A 21,360-nucleotide genomic window follows, 5' to 3' on the forward strand; every position below is an offset into this window, starting at 1 on the left:
GTAGCCAGTGGGGTTTGGACACACCTCTGAGAATACACAGGGGTTAAAAGCAGGGCTCTGGCCCTGGGAGGCTCTCTTGGGACGTCGCGGCGAAGAAGTCAGATCTCTCCCCCCGTCCAGCCCGCTGCTGCTGGGCGGGGGAGGGGCAGCCACGTGGTAGGCCCAGGGCCTGGACAGAGATGGGAGGTGAGGAGGCCCCTCGAGGATGGAAGGGTGGAAGACCCCAGGGAGTCAGCCCTCGGGCAGCCATTCCCCCCCCCCCCCCAGGAGGGAGAGAGAGAGAGAGCCGGCGACACCGAATGTGATAGCAGCCGGCCCAGGAGGAGAAGGGGGGGGAAGAGTGCCCGGCCGGAGCGGCAGCGTGTGTGAGAGTGCCGCAGCTCCGGGACAGAGACTGAAAGTTTTAACCCCTTTCTTTCATGATTAGGGCCTTGCAAAAATGCTAATCCTCCTCGAAGCTGAATAAGAATGGAGATAAGAGATGAGATGAGACAAGGACCTGGCCTGAAGAACGTAGAGATAGTTGAATAGAGAGAGATGATTTAGAGTGGCCTTTTGGCTGGACTTTTCTTGTGGCCATAGACTCAGTTGTTCCTGTGACACAGAGACTGCACTTAGGGGGAAGCAGTGGCTCAGAACCAGGAGGGTTCATCGTGAGGACCCCCCGGCCCCAGGGGGTTAGAAAAATATGGGGGGGACAGATGTCCCAAAGCAGAGACTGTGCCTTTTTAGAGTGAGACAAGGCATCCTTGAAAGACAACCCTAAAAGCAGCTCTAATCCATGCGCGGTGGTGAGAGCACTGGGCATGGAAGGAAGATGTCACAAGCGGCAAAAAGACTTTTTTCCGAGCGGTGCCGAAGTGACAGAGAAGCACACGAAGTTTCAGTGTGTTTCCAGGGGAAGCCTATGGAACAAGAAAGACTCCTTTCCTCTTCATGAACTGCAGTTTGAGTATATTAAAGTGTAGTGCCAAAGCTGGGCAGTTGGTGATTTAAGAGAATGTATCGGACTGAGAAAGTCAGGTAGTGGGGAGGAGAAAAGTAGTTTTTTTGTAAAGTCTTCAATTTTTTTCTTTTCCTTATAGTTTTTCCCTATTTTCCTGTAGTTTAGGTAATAAAGTGTTCTTTATGTTTAAGCTAAAGCCTGTTTTGCTTATTCCTAGTCACATCTCACAGCAGACACCAGGGTGAGGACATTTTCATGGGGGGCACTGGCTCTGTGCCAGGCTCAAACCATAACACCCTGTCTGTAGGACATTCAAAAATTTTGTCAGAGATCATGACTGCATGAAAATCTGAAAAAAGAAATGAAGCCAATCTTGGGGCTCTAGGAAAATCCCAATGAAAAGGTTTTCATTATGCCTAAGGATTTTTTTACTGTCCCCTAAGAATTCATCACTGTATGCTGTTACATTATTTAATTCATCAATGTCAAACAGACAAAGCATTATTGTATTCTAGATTACAATTATTCCAACTGAAATTACTTGTATACTTCTTGTGTGTGTGCTTTGCATTTGCTTCTTGAGTATATGCTTTATACATTCAAAAAATACCATTTTGACAATGATAAAGGTTTCAGTAAAAAAAGAGCTTTTCATCTCAGCTCTTGTGTTGTACATATGTGTAAGATGTGCAAAAGAATTGACAAGGAAGAAACACCATGTTGGGGCAGGCAATCTTCTAAGCTTGGACCTCTATCATTCCTTTTAAAAACAGAATTTGGACTGAAAATTAATTTCTGAGTTTTGCCTGCAAATTACACAGTAAAGTTGTAAAGTTTTGCTTTTCTTGTTTCACCAGAAAGGGAAGCTTTCTGGTGAAGTGAAGTGAGTTCCTCTTGCACTTAGATTTGCATGTTCACTGCTACTGAAATTCAGAAGAGGTGGTAGCTACTTGCATTGGATAACACAAAGTAAAATTTGCTTTTTTATTAGTTTCTGATAAATACAGAAATAATCTACTTAGTAAAATTAAAGGTTGGGGGTGTAAATTAAATACCCAAGTGTGATAAATGATGAGTTTGATGGACTTGTTTTCCAGATGGCCTATTCTTTTCTGCAGCAGGCAATGAAGCAGAAAGGAGGAGTGAAATAATTCACTTATTATCAGGGCAATGATGTTGCTTCTGAGTTCCATTAAATAGAAAAGGTTTTTATTGAAGTCCAGTCTCTCCATAGGAAAGTCTCTTGTAGCTTATTTTCCCTTAAGACTTCAAGTATCTTTAGCAAGACCTGGCCATGTGCTTTCAATGCAAAAGGAAAACCAGTGTTTCCCCTCTAACAGTCATTTAAGTTGATATTTTACAACACTGGTACAAAAACCATTCCCACAATAGCTGTTGAAGTGCTTTGGAAGTGCCAGGTTGGCACTACCACCCCTGTTCTACTAGAAGGGTAACTAAGATGCACAAAGACACATGGAGACTTGCTGAAGGCTACACCCTAGTTAGTCATCAGCAGAGCCAAGGACTGGGCTGTGCTGAGGCTCCCATCTCTGCTGCCAGCCCACACCCTGCTGTTGTAGCTACCTGAAGAGGTGCTGTCAATGCTGGGACAAACCCCTTAGGAGCAATGTGTAGGAGAAACTGGAAACTTTGATGCAACACAGACATTCCCTAAAGGTTTATCAGGAGGAAGACAGATTAAATAACAGGTTGAAATGGGGGATTTTCCTCCTCAGACTTCCCAAGTGTATCGAGTCAGTACTTGGTTAGTCAAAACCCCCAAAAACACAAACGGAAGAGGGTAAACCAAGGATGATAATAAAAGTTGAAGTTCTTCTCCATGACAATAAATGAAATACAGAAGGGTCAGGAAAGGCATGTGAACAGTGTGGCTGTGAGATAACATTAAAAGTTTAGTAAATCTAAGAAAAATTCTTTATTCACATCAGTATTTCAGCTAGCTCATTTAGCACTACCACAAATGTTCCCACCTAAGTTGCACACACACTCAATTCTACAACAAATTAATACTTTCATATTTAGCCCTCACTCAAAGCTCCAAATAGGCTGAAATGTGCATACAATATGTATCCTGAACGCCACCACAAACTGCATGAACTGAGGAGAGCTGCATGTGCTTGAAATGTTCAAGGATGAGCAAAAAATGTTTGAATAAAGATGAGTCAGTATCAACAGCCCTTTAGGTTGAACTGGCTGTACATTCTGACATACAATGATAAGCTTGGAAGACAGCAATCTCAAGGAATCAACATCTGTGGAAGCCAATGTAAATTAACTATGACTTACAACAGATTTCGTACTGAAGACTGGAGAAATAGTGGTTACAGCTGTGATAAATATCTAAGGGACCAAAGGTCTCTATCTATTAAGCCACCTGGAGAAACAGACAAAGCCATCTTCATGTAATTTAAGTGAAATGTTACAGGCTTGATTTAGAGCTGGTCCACATCTTAGGGAGACAGAAGTATAAAGCCAGGCTCAGAATTAAGCAGGAAGGAAAACAAAAGGAAAAGCAGTAATTGTCTAGGTTTTGTAGAGGGAGTTGAAAGTAATCCATAAAAACGGAAATACAGCAACTGGAATTCCAGGACTTGATAATGAGAATCTAATAGTTATTACTGCTTACAACATTGATGTGCATACCTTTTTACTGTTCTAATTGTACACAGCATGAGGATGCAACTACTCAAGTTTGGGATTTGCACTGAGAAAAGCACTGCTCTTCAACGTTCTGGTTAGTAACTTTTAGGTATTTTTAATTCATGGGATGTTTAACACAGCCAGATTTGGAAATTACAGCTGATGGCTACAAATACTTAGCAATCTGGAAAAAAACCAGAGGGATTACTCTGGCACAGACCTAGAAGTAGAAACTGCAGGAGACTGAGAACTTTCAGATTGTGTGCAGCAGAGGTTGGCAGTGTTTGATCTCTCACACCTAAGTCCCACAGCCCCACCAAGGGAAGCAGTTTCAGTCTCTGGCTGACACTAATACAGAATGACAGAGTAATAAACATGGAAAAGACCTCTAAGATCATCAAGTCCAGCCTTGACCACCTTGCCAGGTAGACCAAGGCATGAAGTATCATGTCCAGCAGTTTCTTAAGTCAGAAAGTGACTTTTTAAAAGTCACCTCCAAGGATGGTGACTCCACCACTTCCCTGGGAAATCCATTCCAATGCTTAACAAGTCTTTTTGTGAAGAAATTCCTCCTGAACCTCCCTGCACCTCCCCTGTTGCAGCTGGAGGCCATGTCCTCTGATCCTGTCTCCAGCTGTCTGGGAGAAAAGGCTAACCCAGACCTGGCTGCACCCTCATTTCAGGCAATTGTAGAGAATGATGAGGTCACCCCTGAACCCCCTCTTCTCCACTCCCCCAGCTCCCTCAGCTGCTCCTCATCAGATTGTGCTCCAGACCCTTTACAGCTTTGTTGCCCTTCTCTGCACTTGCTCCAGCACCTCTCATTTCTCCAAGTCTGGTGACCCTGGATTTTCAAGAGAGGATATTTAATGGAAATGGCTGTATTCCACTTCCACAACCTCCCAGACCTTGTGCTCTGCCATGGATCTGAGCAACTCCCAACACAGATCTACATCCTGGCTGCGTGGTGCCCAAAGGACCCCTCCTGTAGCTGAGAGCCACCAGCCAGCAGTGCTTGCCTTCCATTTTTCTCCAGTCCCACGTCTCAGGGCTCCCTGGCTGACTACTCACTTGCAAGGAAGAAGGTCTGGCTGGTGGATACTGCTCTGCTCAGCCAGTGCTACACATGCTCCCTTTTCCTTGCAAAGCCTGCCCATTAAATTCCTGTAAATAGTGCTTCGACAGCCTATAGCAGCAGGAATCCTGGATGAAAACCCTGCTCGTTTTATTGCCTCATTTAGTTGAAAATGTCCTCAGCTGCATTGGGGTTCCTCATACCATGTAAATTTCATTCTAAATATAGAAAATTCTCTTCCTGAGATTTTGTACTTGAACTGTCATTTAATAAGTAGAGGGATGAGCACTATGATTCATCAGGAAAAAAAAAGAAAAAAATTTCTTCCCATAATGATCAAATTCCCTTCACTTCAGGCTTTGATCTCAAAAAACTTGACAGCAGCCATTTGTGCATCTGTTCTGACACCACAGCAACCTAAGGCTCACTAGCAGTCCAAGGGTGCAGTTCTGGGGTGTAGCCATTACATTTGGCTGAAAGCATGTTAGAAGCAAATATAAACTACTCAGAGATTCTAGCCACGGGGAATTTTGGTTTTTCCAGGAACCTTGTGTGGCTTGCTTTCTGCATTATATAAAAACAAAGAAACTCATTTAAGAACAACTTAACCTTGTGGATTTAAGATTAAATTAACCTTTTGCTCAGATGTTCTTTGAACTGCAAGCTTTGCATTTTTATTGAAAACAAACAAACAAGCAAGCCATTTAAAAAATGTGAACATTTGTCACAGTATGCCATCGGCTGTCCCCTCAGTTCCTCCCCTTCTATGGGTAGCAGATGTAATCAAATATTGTGTTACTGCACAATGGCCACCTACCCCAGACAAAGGCAGCCAAGCTCTCCTATCTAGCTATAAAATACAATTCATGTGCAATTCATTCTGTAAAACAACATATATAACTAGTGAAGCTGATGAAAAAGTGTAAATAAATGTAAATGATGGATGTAATTACAAATAAATAAATACGAGATGATTTAAAGAACACCAAAAGCTCAACAATCCCTGCCTTCAAAAGAGTAGGACAGGAGAAGCAGCCACAGAGGGAAAGCTGCAGTAAAAGCATATCCTTCTGTAAATAAGTGTGTATAAATCTTACTATAACACATAATGTAGGCAGGTAGACAGAAAGGTTCCTCCCTGTTAAAAAGGCAGCAGATCACCTCGTCTACCTGCATCACTTCAGCATCACCATCTGCAGGACCTCACCTCAACTCTTCGGGGGTTTGTAGACATTTTACTATATTGCATAGAGGAAGAAAATACGATATCCAGAATGTTGGTAACTCCTGTGTTTTAGACAGTACAACTTAAATGAACTGAACACAGGCATATTGTTACTTAAATATTCTCTGCATCTAGTTAGATCATGTTTGCTATGACAAACATCTACTTAAGACAATGCAGATTTGTGATAAAGCCAGTTTCCAACTGGCTTAGAGGCAAACTGTGGAATTATTGTCTTCACTATTTTGTGCATTGGTCATAGCTGGAAAAGAACCAGTTTGCCTGTCATGTGAATTACGTTCAACTGTGGAAAAGGAAAGTTCACATTCCACACCAAGGAAGGCTTTTCAGTGGAGAGGTTAACACACTTTACCACTGGAAAGCTTCTGCACTGTGACATGGCAGGGTTTTACAGCAGTGTGGCATCTTCAGTGATAAAGGGAAGAGAAGTGGCTGGCTGGTCACCCCTGCAGGCAGGGTTGGATGAACAGGTGACAAACCCTGGCAAGCTTTTGTCTCCTGTACAGCTACTTAAATGAATAGCAGTGTGAAGGGTAGACTTCACTGCATTTTGCACATGGCAGGAACATACTGGTATATTTTCACCTGTTTCACTTGTGCAATGATGAGATTTTTAACTGATAAAACAAGGATTTGTATATTCCCTTATTCCCTTTCCCTCTATCTACCACTTATCTCTAGGTTCTGTTGGAAAATGTGTTAGAACCAAGAGGTATTTTCCTAAGCATACATTTTTAATTTCTCAGGTTTATCTTGTCAAAAAATCAGCAGTATTTAGTAGAGGATTCAATATAATACCATTAATGACAATCACAAACCTTGCTCTGTCTTTAATGAAAGGTCATGGTACTTAGTTTTCCATTTCCCATTTCTTTTCTCTTGCAGACTCTGGTCTTGGAAACAGGCTGAACTGCACAGATTACCTACCAGCAGCTGGTTTGCACTTAAGAGGTGTAAACACCAACCCTCATTTTAGCAGCTTGCCCATTTGAGAAGACTCCAAAGCAGGATTTAAGTACTTTTAAGATCTTTTCAATGTAGTCATGGGAACAGAAAGAAGTTTCATCACACATGACAACTGAATCCACAATGTTATAATAGCACAACTAGCTCTGGGCAGTGAGAGACAGTTCTAGATCTTATCCCAGCTCTTCCCCAGAGGCAGTGCAGTGAGCTCACACAAGCCCTGCCACACAAATGGAGACACAGCCAGTTATCTGCCACATCTGTCCTCATCCTCCACATCTGCAGCCCAGGACATGAACTGAGAAAATTCCCTGTTACATCTATTCCAGCAGAAGAGGTCTCAGCAGCTCAGTCAGGTCTTTGGGGTCCTTTTGGTGGAGCTCAGGTCTCAATGATCTGCATGCTCAGAATCCCATGTCCACTTTATTCTCCCAGTACTCTTCCCCACTGCCACCCAAGCTGCTCCAAGCATGTTTGCATTTTGGGAACCTTCACTCACTGCCCATATTAACCAGAATATAAATAACTCTGAAGTATATTTCTAGAGATCACATCCTCTTAAATGTGTGAGTTAAATGGATGCTGAATATTAATAAAACTTTATATGCAATTACAATACATGCAATACATGCAACATACCCACCAACATGGGTAGGAGTTTCAGGTTTTGAATAACCTCAGTTGTATCTATAGATAGCTAAAAATTCACTCAGCATATATGTCATAAAGCTTAGTAAATTGTTTGACATATTACCTAAAAAACTGTTGTGTTTTGAAAGCATAGTCCCATATCATAACAATAGCACACACAATTGAAAGACAACTGAGTTAACTAGAGCCAATATGGAATTTTACCAAATAAAAGTATTCTTAGTGATAGTGTATCTAGATTCATTCAGCAATCCTAAGCAGCACTGAAACAAAAGAAAAAAAAAAAAGGTAAATACTTAAATCCCAACCAGGTGTGGGTATTTATCTGGAAACTGTGTTCCAGACACATACTGATATGGGGCTTAGTACAAAAATACACAGCCAGAGTAATATGAGAAGCTGGAATTAACTCATCTGCTTGTTCCCTGACATGACCAGGAGTAGCTTCTTGTCAGTCCTGTTTACAAATGAAAATTCTGCCAACAGTAAGGTTAAACATTACCTGACTGACAAACATGAGAAGAAAGCCGGCCATTAGCTTGCTTATCTTTGGACATCATCACAGGTCTCAGCTGATGGGACAATATCATTTCATTCAGTTTTTGCTGCAATGCTAAGTAATCTTCAGATAATTTTGATATCTGAAAAATATATTTTTACATTATTATAGAAATAAGTATACATGTTCCAAAGTAATCAAAGGTTAAATAGTGAATTAATTTAAAAGGTATTGCTCCACTGGATGCAGTACACATCCCTACCACATTTACCTCCTCATTTCTTGGAAAAAATTAAGATGGGAAAAGAAAAAGACCTATAGGAAACTCAACACTGCAGTCCAGTCCTATAGCTACTTCTCATTGGTTCACACACATGGGCAGATGGTGCTTTGCTGATGCAAAATTGCTTCTACAGACTTGCACATACAGCTCTATGTATGTGCAAGTCTCTGACATTGGCACAGCAGCTTTAGTTTCATTTCCAGGGACATTTCACAAGTGTACTGAATTGTAGGGACCTTGATGGGTAAACAAACATTTGGAAGGCAAAGCTTCTGCATTTAATTTAAATCAGATTAACATTATTTTTGCCAGTACTCTGACTTTTCCTCCTTCCTGAAAAGAATGTTTTCACTTGCAAACCAAAATATGCATTTTCATAGAACACACATTACAAAATCTCTGTCTTAGTTGAGAGAGCAAAACCTTAGTGCCATAGAAGTCCATAAAATAATTTTGCCATTCTGTCACTGCTCAGAGTATTATGTTCCACCTACATTGCTTACAAGCTTCTTACCTGTCGTGAAAAGGCTGCCAAATCACAAGCCTCTTTCTCTGAGTCTCCCTTCAGTGTCTTAGAGTCTTCAACCTCTGTACTGGTGCTTTCCCTACCTTTTGTTGTTTGGGGATTGTTATTTTGAACCTGTATTGCTTCTGTTGGCTCCTTTATTGTTTTCTCTTGACTTTTGCACGGTAGTTTCCCTTCTTTTCTGAGTTGTCCTCTCCTTCTGTAACCCCGGTAATTGCTCTGAATTACTACTGCTGCCTTCTCTTTGTCTTCTGAATCTTGATTTTCTGCCTCAGCTTGCTTCCATGAGCCTCTTCTCAGTGACTCTTTCCTTGTGATTCCTTTAGCTCCTGTAGGCATCACTGCTTCACACTTTAGGTAGTTTCTTTCCACATCCCTGTCGGTTCTGGGCTGGACCACAGCAGATTCTTGATTTTGCAAGTCTGCACTGAGTGTATCTTGATTATCTTGCTCTTGCTGGAATCTAGGTTCAGCTGAGGTTTTGACAGAAGATTTTCTGGGTAACTCTTCCAAAGAGTCCTGTTCTTCACCTTCACTAACCTCTTCTACTGCCAGGTTCTGCTTCACAGGAGCTGCCTCTCCTTCACTAGATGTTTGCTGTTGCCCCTCTCCATTCCCTGTGTCACTGTACCCACAGCACTTGCTGTCAGTGACAGCATCAGATTCATCTTGAGTCTCCTCACTTGCTATTTCTTCCAGTGTATCATTTTGAGCTGGCTGCAGTTGTGCTTCAAGGAATTCCACAGCAGATAATTCATCCTCTGCTATGGCAGCTGCTTCTTCTGTTCTAGGGAGGGCACTCTCAGTTGGACTTTCTTCACGATCTTGAAGTTGTTCATCATTTTCCTTCATGCTAGTGGTTGCATTTTCAATTTCTTGCTTTCTAAGTGATTCCCTGAATGGAACAGAGTTTTGGGCAAAAATTACAGCTGAAGGAGATGAAGAATAGAGACAACTTTACAACTACCTTTGGTGGTATTTGTATACAAACTAGCAATTTGATAAACTGCAACATGGGAAAGATTTAGTGCATATAGCTGGAATTAAAGATAGCATTTTCTGTTGTTATATTACTATTATTATTATTATTAGTAGTAGTAGTAATAGTTGTAGTAGTAGTAGTATCTCTTAAAGTGAAAAGGGATAATATTATTATCATCAACACCATCATCTCTTAAGTAAAAAGGGACATCCCTGTTAAAATTAATGGAAAATTGCCAGGAAGAGACTCTAGGTTGTGTAAAACAGTAAAGAATTAATAAATAATAAGATAGAACAGTAAAGTATTAATTTAAATGTTAACAGAAACATAAGGCATAAACCTCTTAGCATTTCAAGAATGTATATATACACACAATCCTAAAGGTATTCTGTGTTTCCTCTGTCATCACCTTTGCTTATCTTGAACAGTGTCTTAAAACAAGAACAGTTCCTTGCAGATATCTATCTCATTCTTGTCTGAACATTTTTTTATTATAAGCTAATTCCAAAGAGACTCATCTATAGGTTACATTAACATTACAGGCAGGTACAGTATTGTTGATCTTTCTCCTAAATGTGCCTTTATTCCTTGCGCTTGAAAAGATAAGAAAATTGGCTACTTCCATTAAAAACCTTCACATAAATATACATTACTTCTGCATACATATCTAGAATAATCCTAATTTTCTTCACTCTTATCTTATAATATTGTTATTCAGTGCTGTAATTACTGGAAAGGGACACGTTTGAGTGACATAAGTGAAAATAGCACTACCTCCTGCTTTTGAAGTCCTTCCTCTCCTTATATCCCCTGTAGTGAGACTGAATTGTTGTTGCTGCTTTGCTTCTTGTTTCAGTTAGTTCTTTTCTCTTCTTCCTGAGTAAGTATCCTCTGGCAACTGATACAAATTGTAATGCAAAACAACCTTAGGCAACAAGCAATGGGTGCCACATACATTTCAGACAGTCAAATACTAACAGCATTAAACAAAAGCTAATAAGGAAATACAGAGCAGGGTGCCTATTATGATTATGTTTCATCTGAAATGATTCCCATAAAACCTTTTTGAGATTTCAGAAAGCTGTATCCATTCTACATGAGGATACAAACAAACTCTTTCTTCAAAAGAAAATATAGGAAGATGCAGAATAAAACAGAAGCAGAGAGCTATACAAGGGCCTCTACAACACAGTACGCTGAGCTTAATGTACCTGCTTTGCCTGATTCAGGCAATTGATTTGACTCTGTCTTTCATTTCCACGGGAAATGCCTGATTATCAGCCTATAGAGATTACCAGGCTGTCAACTGGCACAGGCTTGGAATTAGCTGAACATTCAATAAGTCAGAGAGAAACTGAGAATTTTATAGCTCAGCAGTTACAGAAGACTTAGCTCGTGCTCCTCCTGCAAAGAGTGATTATTCAAAATGCAAATGCTCAGCATGAAAGATGTGCTAAGCTCCACAGTAACCAGGTGCACCGTGGCAGAGAAACTCCCTACCAGTGCTTTGTGGGAGGCACAAGGGTAATTTTCTGGTTTGAACCAGAAATAAGGACTCAAACATGGGTCTTCCCTGGGCCCCATAGGTGCTGACGGTCACTGGGGCCTGGATGCAGTTGCCAGCATGTTGGTATCTGGTGCCATCTGAAGTGCTCCAGGATAGCAAGGCATCCACATGGAGCTGGCGGAAAGAGCGGGACAGATGGGACTTTCTGGACAGGAAATGTTGGCTATACCTGGTGAAAGAGAGCTGGAGGCCAGACCAGATAACCAGGGCACCTCGAATGACACTAGATATCAGTATGAGGGCAAATGAGCTGAGCATTTGCTGATTTTGAATAAAATTAATCAAACCCTAGGCTCTACTGACTATAACAGTAGTTTAGACACCTAGATCACATTTAGACATCTACACTGAAGTGTCCTAATCAGAAACTGAATTGCATTCAGAATCTTGCTTCAAAAACTTTTGAACTTGCAAATAATTTCCTAATGGGAACTGGCACAGTCTCCACAGTGCTGTGATTTGGACAAATCTGCAATTAGGGATTTGGACAAATCCGTTAATCCCTGGCAAAATAAAAATAACATAGTGTTTTGTCAAAATATTTCTGTTTAATTCCAAATGCAGTACCAGGAGTATGGGGATAGTGGATTCAGGTGACTTAAATATCCTGTGGACATGGTATATATGGGACTCTTTCTTCAACTCTGCTGAGAGTGTTTTGCATCACAGTGAAAAGGTCAAGCTCACTCGAAAATAAGAAGGGAGCATTAGCAGTCTGTTCCAACACATTCATATAACTTAGTGCTAAGTTTTATGTGCTCTAGCATTCCCCACTCATAACTTAGACCAGCCTGGGCTCCACTAGGTGCAGTCAATCGATGTAAGAAGGACCATATAAAATGGGCATAAATTACACCTTGGTAACTGGATGTAGCAAAAACTGAATTTAACTGGATATAACAAAGAAACACAAATATTTATTGGAAGTAGCACAGTTGGATCTTATATTGCAGTCTGACAGAGCCTTAGAAAAGTGGAAATTGTAAAGCACTTGGAATACTTCTTGAGTTTCCTGGACTTCTGAGACAATTATCTTTCCACTTTCATATAAAAGCAACTCAACAGGAGTAGTTTTGAAACAAATCAAGCATGGCAATATAAGCTGCATCTAGTCTTTTTAGACTATTCTGGTTCACTTTTGAGGTTTTCTGGGAAGTTTGTAATGTTATAGTTGCTATCTAAACTTTGTTTTCAAACTGGAAGAGAAGTTTTGTATTGCTTTAGAAATAAATGGGGGGGAAATGGAGATAGCTAAGTAAAAATGAACTTCGTTTGAGCTTTGGCTTCTTGTGCACTGAAGAAGTTGAGATGCAAGACATGAAAGAAGGTGGACAAAAAGAAACATTTGGGACATTAACAGAGTAAAATGGTAAGTTTATACTTTTGCATTTGCTAAATATACTAATATAATTGGCTGCATTCAGATATGTAATAATTTTTGGCACGCTACTGGATTTTATGCTGGTTTTAGATTGTTTTCTATACTGATGAAGTTCTATCAACTGCAGTGAAGTGATCTTCAGTACACACTGGTCCAGTGCCATTAACGAATGCATCTGACAATGACAAAAACCAACACTGGTGGTGTTATATACTCATGAAGGCATATCTGAGGTTGTTTAAGTCTAGACAGCCTGAGTACTGGCAACACTAGATTATATTTGGGTTGCCATCTTTGTAATTACTGAAAATGTTGTGCAGATTTGTGCCAGCTGTTTTTATAGAATCATAAAATCATAGAATGGCTTGGGATGGAAGGGATCCTAAAGATCATCTAGTTCCAATCCTGCTGCCATGGGCAGGGATACCTTCCACTAGATGGGATTGCTCAGAGATTTCTCAGATCCAACCTGGCTTCAGTCCCATGTCTCTCCACCTGTACTGCTCCTGATTTCAGAGCTGCCTAGACTGTGTCTAGCTTGGGGATGTCTCTGCAGGGACAGGGGAGACCAAAGTACAGGGAGGAAAAAGGGGTGTCCCATAGCAACATCTGGGCCCAGGGTCATTATGGCTGCAAAGGAGAAACAAAGCCATGGCAAGAAAGACATCAGTGAATTTACAGCTTGCAGTCTTCCTAAATATAACCATTACTGATACAGAACAAACCCAGTTCCTAATTGAGCAGCACACATACATTCATGATATGCAGACAGCGTTGTGTGGGATTCAACAACACCCACAGCTGGGCAGCTGTAGTACTCAGACTAGGAGTGACAAGGTTTGCTGTGGAATCTGAGCATCCCACTTCATAGCAGTGGAAAATGCCTAAATCACTCTGAGGAACAGGTAACAGAATAGATTTCAGCCACTGTATATAGACACACAATAGATAAGTTATATCTCAGAACGTGCAAATGAGCATAGTCAATCAGTATAGTGAGAATCTGGGTCAACACACTGTGTATGGATAACACATTAAAAGCCAAGAAAGCAAACAACTCTTACTTGCTTGAAATTTGATCATATATTCTTCCACTTTTTTATTATGCTTTGCATTTTTGTATTCTTTACGAGCAACATACCCCCTGTAAGCTGAAAAGAGATGTTAAAAACTAGGTAATCCACTAGGTACAAAATGAATAAAAATATTCTGGAATTACAGACCTCTATTAAAATATTCATAAATATTTTACAGGCTTTATGTTTCAGAAAACATGGCAAACAAGCACAAATAGTAAATCTACATAAAAATACACTTTCTGGTTAATAAAGTTATTATGAAACAAATGAATATTAACCACAAGATAATCAGAATGTAAAATAAGATTATGTTTGAAAGTATTAAAAAAATCAGTTGATGCCTCCATCAACAGGGTAATTGGCCTTATTATCTAGGACAGTTAATGTATTTTATTTTCATTATTACATTATACAACCTTGTCAGTGCATGCCAGAATATTATTAATAAGAGTATCATCTGTGCAATCACATCCTTCCATTCTTAAAATTGCCTTTTAAATATAACACTGATAAATGTAATTTCAGTAAAGAGATTGTCATAACCTGTTTAAAAGAAATTTTTTTCATAAGAACAGATATGACCAAGTATAAGATATTTTGTCAAATGTAACAGCAGAAAAAAACCAAAATCCATATCCAGCATGCACATTCATTGATCAACTGTACACATGCACTAGCTTTAAGCAAAATGTTAAATGTTTTAAAGCTATTACCTGACTGTATTTTAATAGCACTTTGTTCCCTTTGTTCCTTTATCTTTTTGTATCTCCTGGAACCCAGCCACCCTCTGACATAAGCTTGAATCAAAATAATCATGTCAACTGTCTCCTTCCGCATTAAATTCAGCTGCTCCACATGATAGTATTTGAGGAATACCTTAAAAAGAGAAACAAACAGAAGTTTTATTTACCTTCCCTGCCCTTTATTCACTCGATCCATTTAACATCAGCAAGAGTTACAAGCTGGTTTCAAATGATGAGCAGACCTTTCAGTTGTAGTACCTAAACGATAATTCTTAGAGATAACATTTTCATTGTTTGGGATATTAGTTTACCTTACTCTTCTCTTCAGCATCTTTCATCAGTCTCTGCATATTATTTTTTTTATGGCAAGATTTTTTAAAGTTCTAGTGCAAACCTTCAGGCTGTAACTATAAATCTGTTTTCAAAACTACAAGGCTGACAGTTTTGTTAACCTCACAAATCTAATGATGACCCAAATCTGGATCCTTCAATTTCTTCGTTTCCCAATTTTAAACATAAAGGATAGTTTATTTGCTAAATTGTTTTTATCAAGCATGAAACTCGCATATGTCCTGAAAAATGAATCCAGAACAAGGGTTGCCAACACATTCCTGGTGTGTATTAAGGACTTTGCATTTTAAAAAGAGTAGAGACCAACAGCTACTCCAACCAAATGGGTGAGAAAACAAATTGTTTAATGTGTTAACAATGGCATACTAGAATGAAGAAGGTACAGTTTATTAGAAAATTACTTTAGTTTTTCCAAGAACCCAGTTGTCAAGGTGGGCTTTTTCCAAGATGGCAGCACAGGTCTCCGGGCTGACTGGAGGATCATCATTTGTTTTGTAACAGATGAGATAATACCTAAAGACAAATGCATGATTCTTTGTTTGAATAATGGAGGATAATACATGCAAACACATTTAAACCATGCTTTTAAGTAATAAAAACAATTGCATGAAAGAAAACATAGCACTGAAAAAGCCAAAACAGCATATGAAAGAAAGTGCAGTTATTTATACACAGTACTAAGAAACTCAATCAAAAGTGGATGAGTGACATATTACACATCCTGGAGGGCTTTTTAATTCTATACCAACACCAGAAGCTTTTTAAAAAGAATTCAACCCAAGTAGAACAGCACTACATAATTTCATTCCTGCTCACTACATACTGTGAAAGTGATTTCAGTGGCAATATAAAAATAAAATAAAAATATTTTAAAAACTTTTCTGTCTAAATTGTATTATTTTATATTTAGAAATGTCACGAAAATTTCCTATCTTGTCTCATGTGCTAGACCATCTGCCTTTGAGATACTTAATATCTGAATAGATGCTGAGATGAATCCCAGCTCTTGTTAGCTCCTTGGAATCAGTTTTGCAGATCCTTTTGGAACATGTAAGTGCCATTGTGACACATCATCTGTAAGCACTTAATCTAGCAAACTCATTACTCAGAATTAATTCTGACTAGGAAAAGAGGTCACGATGCTCACTCATAAAAATTACCTGTGATACACCAGCTCAGCTGCTGGATAGAAAATGTTTGTTCCAGGACTTTCCAAAATGCTCTATAACAAAATGAACCATATCTATCTTGGCTTTTTTAATTTAAGAAAATTACATTAATTATATGTGCTTCCTGACAGTACATTCTGGTTTTCTTGTTATTCAGCCTTTAAACACAAAGCCTGGGTTTACCAGCTTTAAATGATGGTAACAGTTTGCTCATGGAATAATAAAAAAGACAATGTCGATTTCTTCATTACCACCTACAGTTCCCTTTTTTTCTTTTTGTAAAACACAATGAACTGGCATATTTTTATTACAACCAAATAATGATGCCATTATCTCAGGTCTACCTGTAACTCTCAACTACTAAAAAAACCCAAACCCAAAATAAGACATAGATTTAATAAAAATTATTTTTCCTTAGAGGGCCACATCCTCAGTGGGAGTGATCTGCACAGTCTCACTGTAATCAGGGGCACAGTCTCTAGAGACCTACTCCATTATGTTTATTGCTTTCATCTATGTTACTTGAACAGTTAAGTTTGGGATTTTTTTAAATAAAAATCTGTTACCAAAAGTTACAGCACATCATGTAGTGATAATTATCTCTTTCCATGCTGCACTCTTCTAAAAGCTGCATTCTTCCAAAACAGCAACAGTTCCAGGATTATTTTTTCCAGAAACAGGGCTTTAAAAACATCACTTTGCTGTTGCCCTCTCATCTCATGCACCTGCAGCACTCTGCTGCTAGCTGTCTCTTTCTAGTGCACTATTTCTTTTAAGTGCTTCTGTCCAAATAGGTGATGCTTACTTCTTCCTAGTTTTGATCTCTGTTCCATACAACTCTGTTCTGACTGAGTCAAATACTCAGGGTCTTTATTTGTAAGAGAGAAGTACAGATTTTTGGGGTGGAGGAAGAAGGTAGCTAAAGGAATAATACCACACTGAGTTCATTACTCTGCTTCTTAACAGAAGTGACTAATATTATGAATTATATTTTAAACAACACTATGCAGTTTATTGCACTCAATAAACTTTCAGCCCTAGACTAGGAATCCCAAATGATCATCTACCCTTGCACAAGCAGATGTTGCACAGTGCTGAAACTTGGGAGCTAGAGAAATTGTGGTGTTCCTTGGATGCTGTGGCTGCAAATTCTTGGCTTTGATTTGAAGTAATGCATTTCTAATACTTAAGTCCTTGAAGAAATTTGCAGAGTATAAGCAAGTAAATTTCTACCCAAATGGTCAGAGAGCCTGAATCACAGAAATCATTCTGTGATTCATCATCTTTCCCTACCCATCAAAAAGAGGTTACTAATCTTGTGCCTGAACTACTCTTGGTCATTCTGTATATAACCTTCTTTGTCACAGGAAATGTCTTTGTATTTATTTTCAAAGACCATGCCAAAAACAATGCTGGTGTTTAGCAAGCACTGGCTGGCAACAGTAGGAGAGAAAATAGCTTCTTCACGTTGATGTTACCGTTTTATGAAGTTAGCGAAGAGTATACGGTGTGAGTAACCCTGCCTGCGGATCCGTGCTGTCTCCAGGATTCCTGTGTAACGCAGCTGAACCAACACTTTCTCTTTGTCAAACTTGTTTGCCTGACGGTCGTTGTTGGGCTTGATGCACCTGACAAAATGGGGCTGGCCAACGACCATTTTGGATAGCAAATCCATCAGAGAATACTGCAAAAAATAACAAGAGATCTGTCACCAGCATACTTATGAAACTGGTATTTAGGGCCATGTGTAGTTGAAATTTTATTTCATATGATCAGAATCATGTCCAAAACCATATACATGTCATTAGGCTGATAGTTTAAGAGTAGATGAAGTAAATGACCCCCAAAAAATTCTAGCTTTTCTAAGCTAGAAAAGCTTCTACTAGTTTATACTACTTGTGAGAAATACTGATTCCAAATAAATGTACCAAATTTCATCCAGGACATTCTCACAGATTTCCATGATGTCCAACATATGACAGAATACTTACACTCACATTTACTTGCTTATCTTGGAGCTTTGCTAAGTAATTACAGCCATTTTTCTTTTTATTGTTGTCACCTATTTGAAGACCCATGTTCACCAGAGAGTAAATAATCCATCTATGGATGGGAAGTGGAACAGCAGCAAGCCAGTAAATATTTCAATTCCTTCACTGGAGGAAACCAAGGCTACCCCAGAAGAAGGGCTGGTTGAACTGCTCTGATCTTGGTGTGTCCTGTTCATTGCATCGACTGATGGTGATACAGTAACTGCCCTGCCAAGAGGAAACTTCCAAGGAGGACAAAGCTAGATCACAAATCCAAAGCTGCAATTTTCCCACCTCCCCAAAGTACCAGCCTAGCAGAGGGGATGCAGCCTCTCCATGCCAGCTGAGGGGAATCTGACTGTAAACAACCTCGACTGGTGTTTTGAAAGACTGCTTCATGGGAGGATCAAATTAATACACAAATGAAGATGCTCATTCCTCAAGATTCAACCTGACTCAACAGAAAGAGACAGCCAGGAGGTAATGCAGCTCAGCAGTAGGTTGGTTACATGAAACCAGTGTAGGACGTCAAGAGCCATATGTTTCCTATTAAAATGTGCAATTCCGTTCTGGACAGAAGCTGCGCCATACAGCAAAGTGCTTAATTAGCTCCATCACCAGTGTGCCAAATGAACACAAACAAGTAGGACACGCTAATGGATATCTTTTTTTCCATGCAGTCTGAGGTGGCATATGTTTTTCTCAGTCACCCATAGATTTCTGTGTATGAGTAAACCAGTGGGGCTGAAGGGTGGATTTTCATTTAAGAGCATTAGCTATCATGATCTAAGCAAGGATGTCCATGGCAGAAAATAGTATCAGAAAAGTGTAAACATAATTAACTCATTTGCAGCCTCTGATGCTAGAAGTGCTGATAATGCACTGAATCATAGACATTAATTTGAATGAGATTCAGTATTTTTTTTCCATCTAGAATATTCGAACAGTATATAGCTTTCGACAACTGTGGTACCTAAACTGAAATTATCCTTCACAGTCCACAAAGCTGTGCAACTGTATCTAAAAAAAGATCTGGCTCCTCATTGTTCTGACATAGATGTAAGTGAACTCCTACAGGCCATAAAATCATAGAATATATTGACTTGGAAGGAACTCATCAAGATCATCAAGTTGAACTCCTGGCCCTGTGCAGGACACCCCAAGAATCGCACGATGTGCCTGAGAGTATTGTCCAAACACTCCTGGAACTCTGCCAGGCTGGTGCTGTGGCTGTTTCCTTGGAGAGCCAGTTCCAGGGCCCAGCCACCTTCTGGGTGAGGAACCTTTTCCTAATATCCAACATAGACCTTCCCTGATTCAGCTTGGTGCCCTTCCCTTATGTCCGGTCACTGGTCACGAGAGTGAAGAGATCAGTGTCTGCCCTTCCTCTTCCCCTCGTGAGGATGTTGAAGGTCCCAGTGAGGTCTCCCCTCAGCCTCCCATTCTCCAGGCTGGACAGACCAAGTGACTTCAGCTGCTTCTCATAGGGCTCCCCTCCAGACCTTCACCATCCTCATGGCCCTCCTGTGGACTCTAACAGTTTAATCTCTTTCTTACATTGTGGCACCCAGAACTGCCCCCAGCACTTGAGGCAGAGCAGAGCAGGACAATCCCTGCCTTGCCCTGCTGGCCATGCTGTGCCTGATGCTCCCTAGGACAGGGTTGGCCCCCCTGGCTGCCAGGGAACTGCTGGCTCAGATTCCTGCTTGCCATGGACCAGGACCCCCAGATGTTGTTCTGTGGCACTGCTCACCAGCCTCTCATTCCCCAGTCTCTACACACAATCAGGGCTACCTCATCCCAGGTGCAGAATTTGGCCATTGTCTTTCTGAATTGTCATATGATTTGTTGAGGTCTCTCTGCAGGGCCTCTCTGCTCTCAAGAAGCTGGCAGCTCCTCTCAATTTAGTGTCATCAGCAAACTTGGCATTCCTTTGAGCTGTGCACTAAATTCACCATGAACACTCCCTCAGCCACTTTATGGTTTGCTGGGAGAGATGACTAAACAAGAGTTGGAAATTCAGAGCAGAACCAACTCTGTGTGCCACTTCAGGTGCTCTTCACTGCTATTTGCTATTTTAGGACCAGTAGCAGAGCCAGGGCTTGGGAAGATCCAGAGCACTGCTGAAGGAGCCACAGGGATGAGCTCTGGGCAGCCTCTGTGCAGTGACCATCAAGAACTTTCTCTGGAGCTCCTGCTTTGCCCTCTTTCTTAAACTCTTAAGAAATGCTATACCACTAATGTCCAATCTCCCTTTATCTTCTTTGGTAGAAAAACAAGCAAGTGAAAGATTAATATCGATCATCATACATCATCATGACAGCAATGTGGCTGTGTAATCAACTACAGTTAAAGATGAAACATCACAATCTTCTCGAGGTATTTGTACTGCACAGACTGCTGCATCATATATGCAGTTCACAAACTCTAAAATGGATCACTACTGAGTCTAACTCAACAGGTGCATTTCAAAAAGTAAAAGAATAAACATTTTTTTGTACTCCAGAAGTATGTATTAAAAGATCTGATATCTTACTCTAAAATAAGAAGCAACTGTCTGTGTTTTCATGCTGGTTGTTTCTCTTGGATGATGTCCAGTATCTCCTGCTTCATTCTATAAAGATGAAGAAAAAATTAACTTTTTATCTCTAGTTAGCCCGCAGTGCCCTTTCCAATGCCACAAGAAAGCATCCCTCAGAGAACATAAATAATTTAAAAAGTATTCTAAACAGCAAAAGTTACAGCATGATCACTAGCACAAATCAGTTACACCAACACTTTGCTACACAATACACAAATATTCACACACACAAAGGGCACAAGTTGGTAACAGAGCATCTAATAACTGCCACAAATAACTGAACAATGTCTGAGGTCCTGTCTGTTATTTCATCATCATTGTTAATTTGATAGTTTTCTAAGAAATGTGGCTATATTCCACACCAATATTTTCTCTTTTTGCTACAGTACAGCTGGGAAATAATAAATTTTTTCCCCCTAAAGTTGTTATAAAACTATAGCCAGAAAGAAGGGAAATGTTAGGTTTTTACCTCACGGAAGGAATATGAATTGCACAACACAAAGATATCCAGCTAAACAGAAAAGAAAATAGAAGAGGGAGAAAAACCAAGGAAGGGGTTACTCACTTACTTTCAATACCAAAACAGCTACTGCCTTTCTAGTTTAAGTTAGGCTTCAATGCAGA

At 40.0% G+C, this 21,360-nt stretch overlaps 1 protein-coding gene across 6 annotated transcripts in view; it reads right to left on the bottom strand.

The window, feature by feature from the left end:
- Window positions 1-21,360, bottom strand: part of MYO3A (myosin IIIA) — a 137,176-nt gene that overhangs the window by 9,460 nt on the left and 106,356 nt on the right. For 5 of the 6 annotated variants that reach the window (XM_064704088.1, XM_064704084.1, XM_064704085.1 and 2 more), the window contains 9 exons: window positions 21,206-21,247; window positions 20,692-20,769; window positions 17,604-17,809; window positions 15,358-15,469; window positions 14,576-14,738; window positions 13,848-13,934; window positions 10,610-10,733; window positions 8,842-9,748; window positions 8,048-8,186 (listed from right to left, as the gene is read on the bottom strand). In XM_064704088.1, the coding sequence (XP_064560158.1) occupies window positions 8,048-8,186; window positions 8,842-9,748; window positions 10,610-10,733; window positions 13,848-13,934; window positions 14,576-14,738; window positions 15,358-15,469; window positions 17,604-17,809; window positions 20,692-20,769; window positions 21,206-21,247 (1,858 nt within the window). The remainder of the gene's footprint in view (window positions 1-8,047; window positions 8,187-8,841; window positions 9,749-10,609; window positions 10,734-13,847; window positions 13,935-14,575; window positions 14,739-15,357; window positions 15,470-17,603; window positions 17,810-20,691; window positions 20,770-21,205; window positions 21,248-21,360) is intronic. The other variant, XM_064704087.1, reaches the window with a different exon arrangement.

This window comes from Zonotrichia leucophrys, chromosome 2 (assembly GCF_028769735.1).
Source record: "Zonotrichia leucophrys gambelii isolate GWCS_2022_RI chromosome 2, RI_Zleu_2.0, whole genome shotgun sequence".
NCBI lineage: Eukaryota > Metazoa > Chordata > Aves > Passeriformes > Passerellidae > Zonotrichia > Zonotrichia leucophrys.